The sequence below is a fragment of the Micrasema longulum genome, unplaced genomic scaffold, assembly GCF_059751315.1.
Source record: "Micrasema longulum isolate JH-2025_06_02 unplaced genomic scaffold, ASM5975131v1 h1tg001908l, whole genome shotgun sequence".
Taxonomy (NCBI): Eukaryota; Metazoa; Arthropoda; class Insecta; order Trichoptera; family Brachycentridae; genus Micrasema; species Micrasema longulum.
Genome location: NW_028279082.1, coordinates 50083 through 69823, shown reverse-complemented (window position 1 = coordinate 69823; position 19741 = coordinate 50083). Strand labels below are relative to the sequence as shown.

Here is a 19741-nt window from a genome sequence, read left to right as displayed (position 1 = left end):
ATCTGTTCAACGCGAAGTTATTTTTTTCGCACTGTATTTGGGAAAGCATTTGCGACAGGACAGAAAAGCCATATTTTAATATCTTTTCATCAAACCGCTCTTACTCTGCATACCCTTAGGACTTTTATTATTTTTAATTGACATAAATGATATTGGCAAATTTATTGAACATTCTAATTTTCTCATGTTTACTGACGATATTTTATTATTTTTAAAAGTTAAGTTAGAAAATAATTGTTGGGAATTACAAAACGACCTAAAAAAACTAGCGGATTACTGTTACCATAACCAGCTATTCTTACACAGATAAATGTTTCGTTATTTCGTTCACTAGAAACATAAATAAAATTATTTTCATCTATGAAGTTAACGGTAATTGTCTTGTCCAGAAAAACGAACTGAGAGATTTAGGTGTGATTATGGATGAAAAACTATTATTTGATTCCTATATTCAGGCATCTATAAATTAGGCTTATAGAAATCTGGGCTTTATTATACGCACCACTCAACCATTCAAAACAACCGCATCCCTCAAAATCTTATATAATGCAAACGTTCACAGCCATCTTGAGTTTGCATCTGTTGTTTGGAATCCTCGATATACAATTTATATATCACAACTAGATAAAATACATAATAGATTCCTTAAACTTCTAGATCGTAAATCTCTTTGACTCGTATGAAGACTCTTCTTCCTTTTAAAGTTTAACTTCCTTTACTAATCGTAGAAGCATTTCTGATCTGTCTTTCCTATTCAAAATTTTAAACAATTTTATCCATAGTCCATATCTCTTGGAGCGTATTTCAATTCATTGTTCCGTAAAGTCGACACAACAAGTTCATTTTTTTTTTATTATTCATTGCCCAAAAAAAATATGTTCAAAACTCGTTTATTTATCGTGGCTGCTCCAAATTTTATTTACTTTGTCCCCATTTAGATATTTTTAATACAAAATTTTGTGACTTAAAAAAATAACTTTTTGAAACACTGTAAAATGAAACATTTGTCAGTGTGTAATAAGTTTACGTTCCTTTAATTATGTTTATTTTATTATAATATCAAAATTATGAATTGATCAACTATATTATGAAAATCTCTCTCCTCCATTCCTCCACTCTATTTCCTCATCCCTTAACCTTCTTACGAGCTCTTTTTTTTCTCATGTCTCATATAATATATTATTTTTCTCTTTAATGTGTAACACGTTCTCTCATTATATTTGTGAAAAACTTTAACTGTATGTATGTACTATTTTTTATATTTTGTATTCTTATAAAATAACTGTTGTTTTTCCTTAGTAAGTAAAAATAAAAATAAAATAAAAAATACCCTCTTAATGCTTTTAATATTTATAATGGAATATTTTTTCTATGTGTGCTGAAATTCAAAATAAAATAGGGCCGTTATGTTTTTACCCTCGTTACAACGTGTTTGTCTTGTTTCGTTGTTTGTTGACAAACAGAAAAATATGAACCAAAAACACACAAATTCGCGCCCACAATTCGCCATTGTAATTACAAAAACAAACGACAAATTGGAAGCAACAGAATTCAAATTATCCCCTCTCTTCCGGGATTCCTTGGTCATTTCCCGCCATAATTTCCCACCAAACGACAGCCCTGCCATCTGTTGGTCGCTAAGTGAAACAACGGGCCCTTAACGCAAAGTGCGAGTTAAAAATTCAGCAAGCAAAATTGGTCGCTCAGTGTAGAGCCATTAAACTTCCGTCGGTCTATATTTCTATGCCTCAAGGGGTTTTATAAATCTACTTTAATTATTAATGAACCCTAGTGCTTAAAATCAACTTTTGAATTGAAATTATAGCCAGCGTGAATATTAGGTATAAGTACACAATAAAGAAGTTCAGTACTACGGGAAATTAAATATAAAAAATGTTTTAGTGCACGCGGTAAAAATTACAGCATTTAATTTACTGCGAAGTTTCTCAAAAACGTATAACAACAAAAATAATAATAAATTTGTGCTTCGTCACATGCTCTTGTGAATCTCACAAATCAATAATAGCATTGTGATAAATTTCCGGTTTCCGGATAGACATTTTTTTAACGCTTAGTGTATTTTGCCTGCTGCGGGGTTCTTCTTTCAAATGTCAGCACAACTCACCGACAACTTCTGGCGTCTCGAGCGGAGTAATTTTAATATTACGAAAATTTAAACAATCGTAGCGATAATAATACGATACACAAAAATATTTTTTTCACAACTTTTTTCTCAGTTTGACAGTTTTTAACAAATAATAAAAAACACTTAACTTCCTCATAATAAACGATGATTTAGAATCCTAACTATGTAGTTGCAAAACGTGTTTGAGGTAATTTGAAAAAAATAGCGCTATGTATATTGGCCATAAAAATAACAGTAGCTTTCCAATCCATTTTACGGGGTTATTTTTAGTACAGTATCGTTTATAATAAAGTTTTTTTTGCGTTTCTTTTATGAATTCTTTGCTTTTTCAGAAACACTACTACAAGCTATGGAGGTGGCGAGCGCCCCACCCTGAACCACCATGGCTACGCCTATGGTTACCATTATTTTTTATGTTTTTTTATCCTACAGTAATGAATTGTCTTGCTGCCAGGTATAAGGAAGCCAAATAAATCCCTTTAATACTGTGTGAAACATCCAAAGCTCTTGTTAACTCCATATTTATGACCGAGTATTTTGAAACTAACAAAAGTTTACTTTGTTTCAGGATTGTTGCGAATACTTACCGAGTTGACACGCATCCTTTACCGCAAACAACGAAAGGACCTCTAGCGTATCTTTTGGAAGGATCAAATGACAGAGAAACCTGATAGCAGAGACTCAAACGTGTTTTGGTCATTTTTAACAGATCTTTCGTACCACGTTTAAAGTTTCACTTGATAAAATCTAACTAGAAACCATTAATTTTATTCAACAACTTTAGAAACATGTGTTTTAAATGCTGCTGTAACTTGTGAAATCATTTTAATTAAGTCCGAAGAAGCGAATGCTTTAGGAAATGTAATTGTTTGAAATGTGAAAACTGAGTGATTAAAGTTAATAAGTTTCGCTGAGTGAAAATGGTAATGACAAAAGTTTTGTACAAACAAAAGCTTCAGTTTTAAAGACGGCTTTTCGAAGTCTTATTACGGAATTAAAACACCTTCTCTGATGACAATGGAAAAAAGAAAATGAATCAGTGAAGAGTGATTTTTGTATAAGAGACAGCTTGATGATTTCCAGAATGGGTTTAGTAATGTTTATTATCCTAAGTGCTATTTTCGTTGTGTGTTCGTCATTGCTCGAAGGATTGGATACATCAGAGCCGCAATTTGAAGCAGCCTTCCAAGGTATGTACAGTTAATAAAAATAGAAAAAGATTTTAGATTATCCGTGAACAAAGTCCATTTCGAACACATATCGACACATCCTACGTACAACTGTGTAACTGTAAAAATCGGGTTGCGGTCCTGTGGCTAGTAATTAAGACTCACAGACCAAAGGTCTGTGGTTTGAATCCCACTCTACCCCAACTCGATTCCCATTTTCGTTGAAAATGGCCCTAAAAATTTAATATTTAGGTAAATCATAAGAACGCAAATACTTCTTTTAATATAAAAAAAAAAAAAAAAAACTGCCTCCACGGTAATACGACTGTTGCATTTTTGTAATCTACACCTCTGAAATTTTAATACTAGATATTAAAAAAATATTAAAAATCGTTGGAAAATGTTTTTTTTAAACGTATAAATGTTTAACTGCATATATCATAAACAAAATCAGAGGAATAATTAAGTGCATGCCAGCTGCAGACTACGCGAGGGTAATGCGGCGCGGCGCGGGCGACGGAGATCTGCCCGTCGCTCAGTTCTACAGGACAGCGAGAGAATGCGCACAGACTCCGCCAAAAATTTGAAAAAAATAGAAAACACAGGTATACTTGTAGGATTTAGTGGTTGGGTGTTTGGTTGGAGTTCCTACCCCAATTAGAGATTGACACAAAAGACACGAGGTTGATGTTTAATGCGTATTTATTACATAGCGAATAAGATACAGCACTTGGTTGTGTAGCGCGAGCTCAGCGGCGATGATGAGTTAAAGTAACTGCACTTGAACTACATGCTGGAGCTGAGTGAACTGCACTGATCTTGTTGGGCTGATTGAACGAGCTGACTGAGGTTGGCTGCGTCCTCTGGTCTCTTTATAGACGACGTTCTTTTGTAGTTCATTTTTTCATGGTAGGGACGATGTGAATGTACTGTAGAACGATGCCCTCCGATTTCATGTGAAATACTTAGAGTTGCATTTTACGAATGTATTGGATTCAATTAAAAATGATGACATTGCATCGTCGATCATAAGTCTATTTCAGGTGAACTAATTTAACACGTGTGTGTCATCGACTGTGGACTATGGACCCTACATAATATAAGACCGTATTTAATGACGATTTTTCGGTAAACGTTGTGTAAGATATCAAATGAAGTACAGAGTAAAACTATGTAACTAGGCAGATACTCGTGAAACATTTCAATGAATCCCATAGAATAAGCCTGCATCAGCGACAAACTAGTAATCTCAGAAATAATTTTTCGAAATTTTACTAAATAACTCAATTAAAAGCGTTATGCCTAATTTCTCAGCTTTACTACGTAAAAACAGCAAAATATCACGAGTCAATTTTTAAAAAAAATCTTTAAAACGCTCTCCTGTAAAATTGACTTTTTACATTTACACAGTTGTACGTAGGGTGTGTCGATATTATTAAAAAAATACATCCATAAACATTAGGAATATAAAGCTTGGAACAAAACAATGAAAGAAAAATACATTGAATATACAAACATTATGGGATTGAGATTTATTATAGAAGTGAAAAAATTATCGAATATTATTTTTTGGCTTTCAATTTATTAGTTAAGTTATTTAATTTACAATCTATTGAGATCCTGATTTCCGTTAACAAGTCGGATCACTCTGGGTTCAGCTGCCTGGAAATCATTTTTCAGAATCTCATCGTTTCTGAGTCTGTGTGAAGGAACATTAAGAGGTATTAGTTGAAATATAGCCGGGGCATCAAATAAACCATTTGGTATTTTAATGATGCTAATCTAATCTAATCTAATCTGCATTAAATCGGTGTGTTGATAGACTCGATGGATTTATAAAAAGTTCGACATCGGTATATAGTAACTATAGTCGTTTCTTGTGATTTCTATGTAATTTGTTAGTAATTTTTCTCAACATTTTTTTCTGAACAGACTCAATGCGATTCACATGAAGAACATATGAACGTAGTTATACAGAAAACAGCCAGTCTACAATTTTGAAAATATGCTATATTGGTGTTGTCGGGTGCAGTAAGGTCAATTATATATTCTATTCAAAACAGCCAGACCGCTTTCTCACAAGAAACTGTAATAATAAAATAATAAAACACGCACTATCCTGGATTCGAACTAAAAAAAAGAACTCTTTTTTTCTATGATATATTTTGTTGCCCTTTAATAATAAGGAATATTTTTATGTTTTTTGTATATCTTTATTTCCTTTTTTAATTACTATAAAAAAATACCATATAATAAATATAATTTGACAGAATATTTTATTTTCTCTTTTTTTATATTTTACAAAAATATTAAAACTGTCCATTATTTATTATAGGAGCAAAAATTCATCAACATTTTCTTGTAAATCCACGAACAGGCCATGCCTTTTTGGAATTTTTTTGTTTACTATTTTTACTATTAATAAGTATTTCACTGCTACGTATTACCTCTTATGTATATTGTAAAAGAACAACAAAAAATAAATAAAAAAATAAAAAAACACTTTCTGAAAATAGTGTCGATCTCAAAAACGGCATTTCTCAATTCGTAGAAAACACCCACAGCTGTAGAAAAATTTTAGTGTACTTTAAAACTACTACTAAAACTGATCAAATATGTAATAAGATACTAGTTTGAAATATTAAAAAAAAATAATTTATCAAATGTTTATCATAGGTCACAGTCAAAAACATTCCAACTGTTGTGTGGATTTGATTATTCACTCTTTTCACAAACGTGCTATTATCTCAGTTTCTCTTTTTTACGACTGGCTAATTTTTGTATAACTACGTTCATATGAAGGATAACATATTACGGAAGTGTATTCATAAATGGGAGACCAATGAGCAGTAAAAGTTAGAATATTTTTTTTTGTTTTACTAACTGTATTAATTTATTTATGTGTATTAAAAATAACATCCATACAAATTAATAAATCGTTGCCGTATGGACAGAAATCACTAACCCGAAAAACATCGTTTTGAGAAATCGCAATTTGGAAGTTTGGAGACCAAGAAAAAATCGGATGTTTGTGTTTTGGAAATTTTATGTACATACCATAATTGAATCATGTCTTTTTAATTTTTTAATAAATTCCATTGGTAACTGTTTTCTTCTGATACATAAAAAAATATCTGGAATGAATTTAATACGGCAGGGTGACTTTTGCTTGTTTGTAATTTGAAAGATGCAAGCTATAAGAGTTTTTAATTTTGTTGCGGTTAATTTTTTTTTTTTTTTTAAGAAATATTTTTCAGCATATTTCTTTTCAAAGTCACTTTATTTTTAATTATGTTACTTTGGTGACGTTTTCCTCCGAAAGAGCACAATTTGACGGTTCAAATGACATCTTTTTAGTATTTGTGACTTTTTCTTAAACAACAATAATATATGTAGTAGGGAACAAAATGCTGAACACTCCTCTAGTGGAACGGAAGGCCTGTTGACTACTGCTAACGGGCCGGCTTCTCCTGAGGAGTTTTAAGTGGTTTCCTTTCCACGTGAGCAAATGCTGAGAAGTTTCTGATTAGCCCAAATTTGTATATCACTCCTGATCCCAATAATTGAGATAAATTTAATTGCAGAAAAATACACTTTTTGAAATATAAACCTTTTTTATTATAAGCAAGGTAAATAATAAAGCAACTCTCATATAAAAATATAAATAAATATAAATGTAAGAAAAAGATAAACTATGAATAGTGAAAACAATACTCACATAAAAAGGTTTGTTTTATACATTTGTAATCCATAACTTGTAGCCCATTAAGACAATAGCCTTCAAGACAAAGATATTTTGAATTCATAGGTATACAAAAGAAAAAGTATGCTTAGCATCAATAGAACATAATAATAAAAATATATAAAATAAAATTATACTTAGTATCAAGAAAAAGTAAGAAATATATTTTATCTTGAATTCACTGCATAGCCTAGAGTATTAAGTTCTATGTAAATGTAAGGTTAAATTTCGGTATTGGTTTATTTATTTATTCATAATTTTCTCTTACAAACTATAATTAATAATAAAAATAATGTAACCTCACTGGGGTTAGCCGTGCCGATGACACTTAACAAAATACTTAAAAAAAAATATATTTTTACATTTGAGAATAAACAAAAAAGACTTACTTAATGAACACAGATAATTAACAAAATTTTCAGACAGTTTTAAACACTACGCATTTATGATTATATTTTATTAATGTATACCTTTATTATTTATATTAAAAAACGCACAATAAAATAACTAAAACATAACATAAACTATACATTTGTGGAACAGTTGATTCAATATTGGTTTGTGCGAATGAGACAATCTATTTTACTTCAACCTAGCTCCACTATCCATTTTTTAAAGCCTTTTTGGACATTTTCTCGTAACTAATTGTTTTAATAGATAGTGGAAGTAGGTTATAGATTTTAATTGAATAACACTCAAAATCCCTTTGTCCGAAAGTGGTATTAGTTTGTATTTGTCTGAGTTGTCTTTGTGTTGAGGATCTAGTGATTATATTATTATGTATATGATGTTATACTGGCGGCCTCTGTGGCTTAGTGGTCAAAACGCTTGACTCACACAAGAAAGATTCCGGGTTCGATTCCCGGTGAGAACACAAAAATTAAATGTGATTTTTCTCAAGCCTGGGTATTCTCTAATATAATGCACCATTGTAATTGGACCTCCTGGCCTGTTGTGGTGCAAATAATAATAAAATAAAAAATACAATAAAAAATAAAAAAACATGTCCAATCTCCAGGCAGCCTTTAAAGCGGCGCGTGTTAATCTGAGCTGCATTACCAACTCAGTCAAAATATATTCTCTTTGATATTTGATTATGAGTTATATGAATATACGGGCGAAAGAAATTTCAAACACGAAATAATACAAGGCTTCCCTGGATTCGAGTGACAGCTTCTCTATAGCATCCTGTCAGCCATCTAATTAGACGGGCGGGACAAACGCCACGTGAGATGATTACCTTATTTCTTTATTTTAAAATGGCTTACGGCTGAAACGTGTTAAACAAAAGATATGTATAATGATTTCCAAGAAAACACCTTTTTTAATTCTACGCTGCACTTACTCGTAGGAGTATTGGTATAAATCTTATGAAATTCTATAGGTATATTTGTACATAGTTCTATAAAATAAGCACAAATCACTTTAGTGAACTTCTTCTTTTTCTAATTTTTGAAGATTTTTCACGTAGAATTGGGGAATCAGAGTCAAATGATATTAAAAACTACCTTCAATCAGACTCAAACTGTTTGTTGACATCTTATTTATTTTATTTTATTTGGGGTTTTTAAAGCTATTACTCAAACAAAATACGTAAAAATATACTAACAAAACTAGAGTCAATAAAAAAAATCCACTGTAAATCTAAATACACATAATATAATAAGAAAAGAGTTTACGTAATTGTATGTGTGTGACGTTTGTATTCATGTGTATGCGAATGAACGAGGGAGAGGGTGCGTGTGTGTGGGTGCGTAAGTATAGAATAATTGATTGAAACTTGTAATTATATTAAAAATGGTACAAGAAAGAGCTTGGTAAAAAGTTTGAAACCTTTTTGTTAGAACTTAAATCAAGAAATGTTATAAATTGTATTATTTAAAAGTATGTTAAATTTCAAAACCGTATTCTGAAAAAAAGCATTTTATAAAGTTTATATTTGAAGCACTAACATTGTGGTTATTCATTATAATAAAATAAATAAAAAAACTTTGTTTTTAACCACTAATTTTTATTTTCCACCGACCGGTTTCAAAGCAAACAAGCTTCTTCGTCGAGGTTTACGTAATTTAGTATATGTTCACTAAATACTACACGTGGACCCAATAAATCAAGTCGTTTTTTTTCTTACACGGGTGGTAATTTGATATCATTATTTTCGAAGTAAGACAGGAGAGGACTAAAAAAAATATTGTTTTTTTTGGTTATTAATTATTGTTTTCTTATTAGAGATTGAAACTCCATAAAATACGTTTTTATTGATATTTTGAGTTGCAGGTGATGTACAATCATAAAATATTTTTTATTTAATAAGATGTATGTCTTCCTTTTGCTTTTATAACAGCCTGAACACGTTTTGGAATGGAATCAATTAAATTTCGGCAATTTTTTTTATTCTGTCATCTCGAAACCGCATCTGAATAAAAGCTTCTATCACCTTTATCTTGGTGGTGCAGTCCAATTTTTGAATCCAAGATTTACAAATCGCCTACAAATTTTCAATAGGGTTAAGGTCAGGCGAATTTCCAAGCCAGTCTAAAAGAGTTATCTTTTTATCATTCAAACACTTAAGCATAAACTTCGATACGTGACAAGGAGCTGAGTCCTGTTGAAATACAGCCCCAACATTATATTATATTAGGACAACATTTACTCAGTTCTGTACTCAAGTGCTGCTCCAATAGAGTTTTATACTTTAGGCTATTCATCATTCCTTCTATTGGTATCAAAGATCCGGTCCCCATCTATAAAAAGCAGCCCCAAAACATCTTCTTCACAGGATATTTCACCGTTTGGTCAATATGAGCCACAGTAAGTTTTTCATCCACACTTTTTCTAACAAATTTTGTGCGATATCCCTGCACGAGAAAGTGGGTCTCACCTGAAAACAGCACCTTCCTCCAGTATTCTACGGTCCATTTGGTATATTTTCTAGCCCAAATGAGCCTTTCATTCATAATACGTGCCATCAGGAGTTGTTTCTACTGTTGTCGAATTGCTTTTCTTCTATATTTAATAAGTTTTCTTCGTACTGTTGAGTCATGTATCACGTAAAAGTTCGTAACTTGTTTTTCTGAGGTTTAATTTACTATTTCTGATTAAAGATATTTCGTCTCGGACACTAGTTTTCCCGTTTCTTCCACATTTCTCTTTTTATTTGCTTCAAGTGACCCTGTTTCTCTTTTCTGCTTAATAATCTTGCTGACTGCTCCCTGACTCACAAAATATTCATTTGGATTCTCCATCTGAGTCATAAATGTATGTTAACTTAAGGTTATAATCTTTCCCCTGTTCCTCGCCGTGATATCCATTAACCAACTGAAAAAAACTGTTTAAGATGCAAGCAATCAATAAAATTAACTTTTATTGAGAAAATGTAAAAAAAACAACAAATAGTACACTAACACGAGCTTTCAAAGGAAAATGGACTGATAGTCATAGTTTTTAGCGCTAAACAACTATTGTCAAATTGACATATATGAGTGTTGAAATGGCAAAATACTCTTTTTCCATTCATAAATACAATATTGTCATATTTTTATTGTTTTTATTACATTTACGGCTCAAGCTAATTACAACAATAACATAAGACAATATAAACAAGAAACTGCACAAACAGAACATACACAACAATATACATATAAACATAGCAATGAAAATAAAATCATTGCAATTAGTTATATATTTATCATATCTTACACATGGTATCATATATTGATAAAAAAAATAGCTTTGACTGTCTAATTAGATTAAATAACTCCGTTCTAAAACAGTCAAATTATTAAAAAAAAAAACAACAATCAAAAACAAACAAAGAAAACACTAAAAAATTAATAAAGGCCTCTAAAATTCAATGAACTTTTTTTTAGTAGATCAAAAGAATACGATTTGTTAAACTTCGAGCTAAGCCATACCAACACTCTTACACCCCATACTGTATTAGTGATGAAATGGTCTGCGAAAAGCGGAAATATCTATCTTTAAAGGTTGTGCGAAAAATCGACAAATCTGTACATTCTGAATAATTTCATATAAACGAAAGTTGCTCTAATATAATAGCAAATGTCAGCTTCTAGTGAGACGGTAGAGAACATAATAATACATTGATTGCAATAAAGATGGGACATCGCTTATGGCATTAAATATTTTGACAATGCATATTAGATACATCTCTGTTCTACGTTTCCCCGATGATGACAAATTAAAAGATTGCTCTATTTCAACATTTATTTATTTATTTTTACATTACAATACATGTGCCAGCCAGGATTTGTAGACGGTACCACCTGTTTCATGTACCAATAAGTAAAACATCGTATGTTAAAAATGCTTTTTTTCGTAGGACTTTTTCAATGTACAATACAAAATTTAAAAATATAGATTACACAAACATCAGTCTGTCAGATTTAAAATTTACACTAAAAATGTATTATGTAATTTAGTAGACATTATAATAATAAATATGTACATTTACATTTACATTTACTTTTTTTTTTTTTTTTTGCACCACAACAGGCCAGGAGGCCTAATTACAGTGGTGAATTGCATCACAGAGCACCCAGGCTTGAGAAAAATCACAGTTTTAATTTTTTGTGTTCTCACCGGGAATCGAACCCGGAACCTTCCGTGCGTGAGTCAAGCGTCTTGACCACTACACCACGGAGGCCGATATCTCCCCTCCCCTCCTTATCCTCTCTTCAAGCATGTTTGTCCTTATCCCGCCCAATTTACAGTAACTTAATGTTCTTAAAATAAATATTTAAAATATCTTTGATTATTGAGTACATGAAAATAACATTTTTATATGTATAAATTGTATGTATTTATTAGATATGTAATATATTTTCTTTACTAACTTTGTATAATATGTGGAAATCTGTTATTAGTTCTGAGTTTATACACTATATCTGTTTGTTCACTAAAAATATTATGTAGAACTGTTGATTTCCCAAATAAAATAAAATAAAATAAATGGCATAAATTGCCTTTAACATATATTGAACATTAGTATAAAGAAAAAACATGTAAATACATAAGAAAAAAATATAAATTTGCATAACTATAACACTATTAACAAGTAGGTAAATACACACAAGCAACCAAAAATATTAAAGAAATAAATACATAAATATAAAAAAGTAAAAGAGGAAAACATTATTGCGAGAGAAAAAAAGAAATCAGACTCGTTTTAAAACTATCAAGTCCAGAACCAAATATATCAGCCTTGTCCTCATACTGATTACCATATCTGTGGAGCCTAGGGATAGGCGAGTGCATGTGATAGTTGGTCCTAGAACATAGGAATAATTACCGCTTTGCGATCCGAGCAAACCTTGCACTTTTCTTAGATAACGGTGTTGAACTGACTCAATATGGTCAATATGAGTCTGATAGAATGAAAACCAAATTGGAGAAGCATATTCTATTTTTTTCCACATTATAAACGATGAATAATAATAAAAATAATGTGACCTCACTGGGTTACCCGTGTCGAGAATACTTAATAATATATAAATATTTTTTACATGTGAGAATATACATAAGAGACTAAATATACATAGATAATTAACAAAATGTTCAGATAGTTATAAATTATGTTTATATTTTATTTAGGTATACCTATATTATTCTTATATTATACCTATGTCGGCCTAGTGGTGTAATGGTTAGCGCGTGTGCCTACCATGCAAGAGGTCTCCGGTTCGATTCCCGACATGGCTGATATGAACTATTTATTTAAAAGGGTGTTCTCACACTAGAATATTTCATAGTCTCTGGACTGGTACCTGAAGCGAGAGACTGATCATCTTACCTTCATGTAACAAAAAGTTATCAAGATAAACTGCGATTGGTGTACCAATGCAGTGCCCTATGCACCATTAGGTGCGGAAAGGGAATGATGATGATAATATTATTTATATTATAAAACGCATAATAAAAAAATAAAAACATAACACAAATTATACATTTGTGGAGCAGTTGATTTAATATTGGCTTGGGTGAATGAGACAATTCATTTTACTTCTACCCAGCTCCACAATCCATTTTTTTATAGCCTTTTTGAACATTTTCTCGTTACTAATTCTTCATGGACAGTGAAAGTAGGTTATATATTTTAATTCCAAAGTACTCAAAATCTCTTAGTCCGAAAGTGGTATAAGTTTGTATTTAGTAATTTGAATGGGATTAAAACAATAAATATTACCAACATTTTTCTAATTTATACATTTTAGAAATGTCGTTAGTTAAATATCCTAAAATTGATCTTAACTAAATGGCGGCGATTAAACCACACAATTATTTTTGGCAGTAAATCGTAACTATTAATGAAATTTGCACTCCACCCTGAATATAAATTAATCCTGGTGCTTTTCATCCCTTTAAATATGCGTATATGTTACACTATACAGCCATACCTAGAATCATAAATAATAAATATAGACCGGGAGAAAGCTCCGAGCAGCCCAAGCTGTACTTTACGTCCCTGAATACTCTACTAACAATCTGTCAAAGACAAAGTTCATAATTAAACATTGCTTTTTGTCGACCAGCCGCTCGTGGAATAATAATCATGGTTTTTGTTCGCTCTGGTGAATAAAAAATATTTTGTCTCCTTGGCACTCTGCCTTGAGAACTTTTCAAAGGCAGGAACTGTTTTTAAAGGCGAGGAACATGTAAATGACTTTTCAACCGAAAACATTTTATTTAAAAATGTATGATTAATCTGACGATTTGAAAACCACTAATAAGCAACCTTTATGTAAACAGGCGGGTAAAGAATTTTATTTATTAATATTTTTAAAGGAATAACCCGCTAAGCCTCTATTTTGAGGCTTGTCAGCAGGTGGAATAGAGGGATATGGCAGGACGTAATGAAAAATACACCACAACACCTAGACCAATTGAGATAAAAATATTTCTTGGATTTTTTTCTTGCAACTGGCGGGAATCGAACCCACGACGTTAGTTACACAGTTGACCGTCTTGCCAACTGCGCCACGGCGCCTGTCACAAACAGTTCTTAGTGAAATTAAACCAGGACCCTTGACGAGTGTTTTCAAACTCATGGCTGTTCTCAGGATGTTGTAACTAACATAATTTAATTTAAAGAGATTTGCTGTAAATAAGGATATATCTAGTATTTCATACATGTACATAAAAATTACGACATAAACCAATGGACCACAAATCAGTTCTTGTTTATTTTTTAAATGGAAATCGTTAACATTTTTTTAGTATTAAAAGAATCGTGGTATGATCGGATAAACTGAAATTTTTCTGAAATATTCTTAAGAAGTTAATTTTTCCGTACCTAAAGGGGGTATCTAGAGTTCAGCAGATATCACCACTTTTTCGTTAATCATCATATTTACACCATACTTACACCAGCAAGCCACAGAAAGTGGCTTGGTGGGATTTTAGTTACTTGTAAAAAAAATAAAAAATATTAAAAGGTTAACGGTGAAAAAATATACATTAATGTAAAATAAAAAAAACATTGGCATCATTTTTTGTATGAACCTACCTCATAATGCAAAGAATGTATCAAAATTGTGTAAATATTTTTCTGTGGAATTCTTTAAACAACAATTCACATTTGCTTTTGCTTTCCCCTTGTGCAAACAGCAAACATAACAATGCATGATTCAGTTTAATAATCTTTGGTATATTGGTCAGTTTGCACGTGTTCATTTTTCTATATGATGGATTTTTTCCAGCCATAACCACAAAAATCCAGGTTTCGTGTCCCACATTTTACATGCATCGCATGTGAATATTAAGAAGTTTAGTCGATCGTATCCTACACCAAGTACAAGAGGATGCCTCTTTTTCGTGTGGTAGTTGGTTCCGTTTTTCTTGTTATACTTTTTGCCTGAATATGTATTTTTTAAGCAAAAATTAAAACTGTTTATAAAATGGAATTAATTAATATAAAAATGTGAAGGAAAAGATGGAAGAGTTAGTTAATTTTAATCCAATCCAGCTTTGCCAACTAAGTGTTGTAAGAAATAGTATTTTAATTGAAAGTACTTCAAATTGAAAAGTATTTTTAGGCTTTGCCTAATAGGTGGAATAATTCAGCCAGATGAACCTTATCTGCATCAATAAAGGTGTCAGCTCTATTACTTTACTAAAATCAACGGATGGAATATATACATATATACATAACAATCACAATAAAATAATCGCATTTAGTCATTTATTTATCATATCATACACACGATATTTTATTTTGATATAAAGTGGCTTTGATTGTCTAATTAGGGTAAAAAACCCCGTTCTAAGGCAGTCAGATTATGCAAACAATAATCATCCAAAAAAAAAAACATCAAAAAGTAAAAAAAAGGTCTCTAATATTCAATTAACTTTTTTTTTAGTAGATTCAAAGACAAGTTTGAGCTAAACTATGCCAACACTCTTATATCCCGCACTATATTAGTAATGAAGAGGTCTACGACAATCGAGAAGATATACTCCAAAGTAAAATAAAATAATAAATAAATTAAATTAAATAGGTGGAATATTTCAGCCAGATGTACCTCATCTGCATCAATATAGGTGTCAGCTCTTTTACTTAACTAAAATCAACAGATTGAAGAGTCAAAGGTACCAGCTCTTTAACTTTACTAAAATCAACAGATCGAAGAGTCGAGGAAATGTGGATGATAAACGGAATGGTTAATCTTACACAGTACGTGGAGTGGACACTTAAACATGTCAATGATGGGTCATGGACCGTGTAAATGGCTCGACTTCAATGGCCTGTTCTCTAAATTAATAGCTCCATCTTCCTTCTAACCATCCAGGGAGTGAAATCCAGCCTTGTCTAAAAGCATTTGGACATGTTTGTTTACGGTTATTTTCATCTATTTATGGTTAAGATTTATTACGAAAACCTTGCGTGAAATGTAGCAGATTATCGGTTCTCTAGTCTCCTTTATTAGATAAATGAAGGCTTAAGTTGAATAGGAAATAGCAAACCGGAAGTCCCTCACTACGGTAAACCTATTTCCATTCCACAGCGCCATCTGTTCCACTCGTTAGGAAGACTTATGTCTTGTGTATTCAAATGTATGTAAATTACTCAAACAAGCTTGTATTCTGATCCGCAAACAGAATTTAAGGGCTAAGGAAGGATGATCTACAAACAGTATAGCGAAGAAATATGTATATTACATTTTAAACAACACACTGTTTTTCCCAAATGTTTGTAGACAGGGTGCATTTACTCCCTAGGGAGTCTTCTTCTCCCAATAACAGTGTGTCATTTCCACATCCCCATCCAATTATCCCAAATTCCAAAACTGATTGAATTATTACGTAATATATTTTTACAAGTTCTTTTAGGCTAATTTTTTTTCTTATAGTTTTAAAAAGGTAAATTTGCTTTGGTTACATGTTATATATTTTTGGTATACTGTATTGTAGTATCCTTCTGCCATATTTATTGCAATATCTAGGAACAGATAGTCCTTCCATACTAGTAATCCTGGTGTTGTAATTATGTACCAATTTGTGTTTATACTCGGAGTGCGACGCATGCTGAGAAATTAAGTTGTAACAAAGTAGAGCCCCAACTGTTTTCAGATTTATACATTAATTAAATTAAATTATTTTGTCTCTGGCGGTACACACCTTTATGTTATAATTTAGTATTGACTTTTTAAATAAAATAGAATAGAATTCATAAGTTAATTATACCTTGATGAAGAAGCGTATGCAGCTTTGAAACCAATCGATGGGAAAAATAAGTGGTTAAAAACAAAGTTGTTTAATATTTATTTTTAATCATTATATTTGTTTTGTATTTATTCATGAAAAGATACACATTACAAAAAAAAAACGTATCAGTAACTCTTCGAGGCCAAAAGCCCTGTGTTGAGTTGGGATACAACAAAATAAAAAGTGAAAGCATGCATATTATTAATGAATTGAATAAATAAAAATTATTACATTAACATAGTAAAAATTAAAATTACCAGTTCGCAATGGAATTCTGGTGCAAAACTCCTGACGTAAAACGAGAATGAAAGTAGGTTGAATATCGTCGAAATCTCTCTGACGAGTCTGTGGTAAAATTATGTACGATAGGTGCACAAATGTCGAGATCCGTGCATTATGTAAGGCTGAGACAAGCATTATGTAAAGCTGAGACAAGCATTATTATTTAAGGCTGAGACAAGCACTATATAAGGCTGAGACAAGCATTATGTAAAGCTGAGACAAGCATTATGTAAGGCTGGGACAAGCATTATGTAAAGCTGAGACAAGCATTATGGACAAAATTGAAGAAGAAGTGCTGCGTTGGCATGAACTTGTAGAGCGAATGAACAGAAAAAGAACCGCAAAGATGTACAATGTGAATGTCGAAGGGTGCAGAAAACGAAGAAGACCGAGAAAGACACGGCATGATAAAATTAACAAATATTTAAAGGTGGACATACGATATGTCAAAACTCGGAAAAATCCTCATGCGAGCATGACAAAATGTATGGAATAAAATTAGAACCCTGGACGAGTGTTTTTGACTCGATGGCTACTCTCTTATAAATAAATAAAATCCCCCACTACACTCAAAATTCTAGATTTTTTTTCTGTCAGAATGGACTCAAAAGATTGGTTTTTCAGATAGTTTATATAAAATACATGGGAATTGGTCTCCAAACGCTGAGCCCTATGCACAGATATGTAAGGCACTGGTGGTGATGATTTATTTTGTGATCAGAAATAACCTTTTGTGAAAATATACCTTTAAAAATTCTAAACATATTTTTTATGTTGGTAATATTTCAAACTTTTAATTCAAACTTAATATATAAATTAAATTAGGACACGAGTTTAATATCGCTGTGCGATGAAACCGCAAGAATAAATTCAGTTAACCTCAAATTTAAATCAAATTGAAAGAGAAAGTTTGTTTAGGTAAATTAAATGTACATATTTAATAAAGTGATTTATCTGTACCTGGGCAAGATGAACAGGGATAGAATAGTATGATATAGTACAGGAAGCCAGGGAAAATGCTTTGGCTCTCTTGCTACTTTCTGGTAAAAAATATGAAAAAGAAAATGAGAAAGTTTAGTGCCATTGGAAATTGTATATGAATAATGTTTTCTTACAAACCGTAAAAATTAGACCAAGTATTTTATTTTTAGACGAAATTTCTCGAAAATATATGAAAAAATTCATAAATCACAATTGCGAACGCTCAAATCGGAAGTCTTATCCCACCTGCCGTGTTCACCGGACGTTGCTCCTTCCGATTACCACTTTTTTCAATCACTCGTGGCCTGGATGAGCAGCGCTTCCATTCCTATGAAGAAGCCTAAAAATTCCTCAATTCATGGATAACCTCAAAAGATAAGACATTTTTTCGAGATAGTATTTTTATACTGCCAGAACGGTGGGAGAAAATAGTCCTTAGCGATGAACATATTTTCAATAACGAGTTCTTTAGATTTTTTTTTAATAAAGCATCGATTTTCACAAAAAAACAGCTAGAACTTATTGAAGTTTCCAATACAAAATTGGAATTCCTCAAATCATTTGTATGTTTTCCTGACAAAAATAAAAACGATTTAAAAATAAATAAATAGATTAGTGTGCTTTATCCTTAAGCAACTCAGATACGAATTACCCTCGTTATTAAATGTGTTCTGTAAAAACCCTGATAAATCAATGCGACTTAAATTGAAAACGAATTTTCCAATGTTAAGTTTAGATTTCATAAATTCCTAGAATTTGAAAATATTTCAATTAAATAAAATAAATTTTCTGGTTGAAAGATAAAAGTGAAAATCATTTTGGAAACATAAATATGTTTGTTCAGGATTATTAAATGTAAACATTAGCAATCTGTGTCAGCTATTGGGGTAAAAAACCAAATTCAATTTATTATATACAAGCTGAACCCAGCAATGTTTTTCTATTGCTAGATTTATGTACATGCTCGTATATATATATTTAATGAACACAATCAGAAGTTTGATATCAATGATTGTATTTAGTTTCAAATGAGATATGTATAGGTACAGATACATTATTATTTTTGTGTTTCTGATCACATAAATTGTGAGAATATGCGGTGACAGAGAATTTCGTTAAATAGGAATTTGAACATTGTTTTTCTGTCACGGTCTTGCAAATGTCTCACCGATGCTGTGCAAAAAATATAAAATTATCAATAAAATTTCTTGGTTACGTTTAACTTTTTTGAATCAACGAGCGCTTTCCTTAAGAAGGCACCATTCCTAAAAATGCCTTCTTAGGCGAAAGCGCTCGTTAGTCAAAAATAAATAAATCAAAACTAAACCAAGAAGTTTTATAAATAATTTTATCTAAATCGCCAACCAAAATAGACAAAAAGGACGCTTTGTTGTTCCATTTTTCGCACTTCAAAACTGAACGGATTTTACTATTTTTTTAAACAGAATATCAAAGTAAAAAAAATCTGTATCAGCTTATCTTAGACTTGAAACAACAAGTTAATTGCTTGGGAATTAAACAAGTATTAAATATAAATGTTATAAATAAACAATACGTTTACTGTGAAACTGACATCGTAGGTTCGATTCTCACCAGTTGTAAAAGAAAATCAAAGAGTTGTTTTTATCCATGACGAAGTTAAGCGGTTTTTAAATTATTTTTTTGTTTGTCAATAGACTATTGAACTAAGCCCATTTA

The 19741-nt window shown here is 31.4% G+C and overlaps 1 protein-coding gene across 1 annotated transcript in view; it reads left to right on the top strand.

Moving 5' to 3' along the window:
- Positions 1-19741, top strand: part of LOC148273570 (uncharacterized) — a gene marked incomplete at its 3' end in the record, with an annotated part of 105359 nt that overhangs the window by 56199 nt on the left and 29419 nt on the right. The window contains exon 2 of the mRNA XM_088238513.1: positions 2715-3336. Within this exon, the coding sequence (XP_088094639.1) occupies positions 3219-3336 (118 nt within the window). The remainder of the gene's footprint in view (positions 1-2714; positions 3337-19741) is intronic.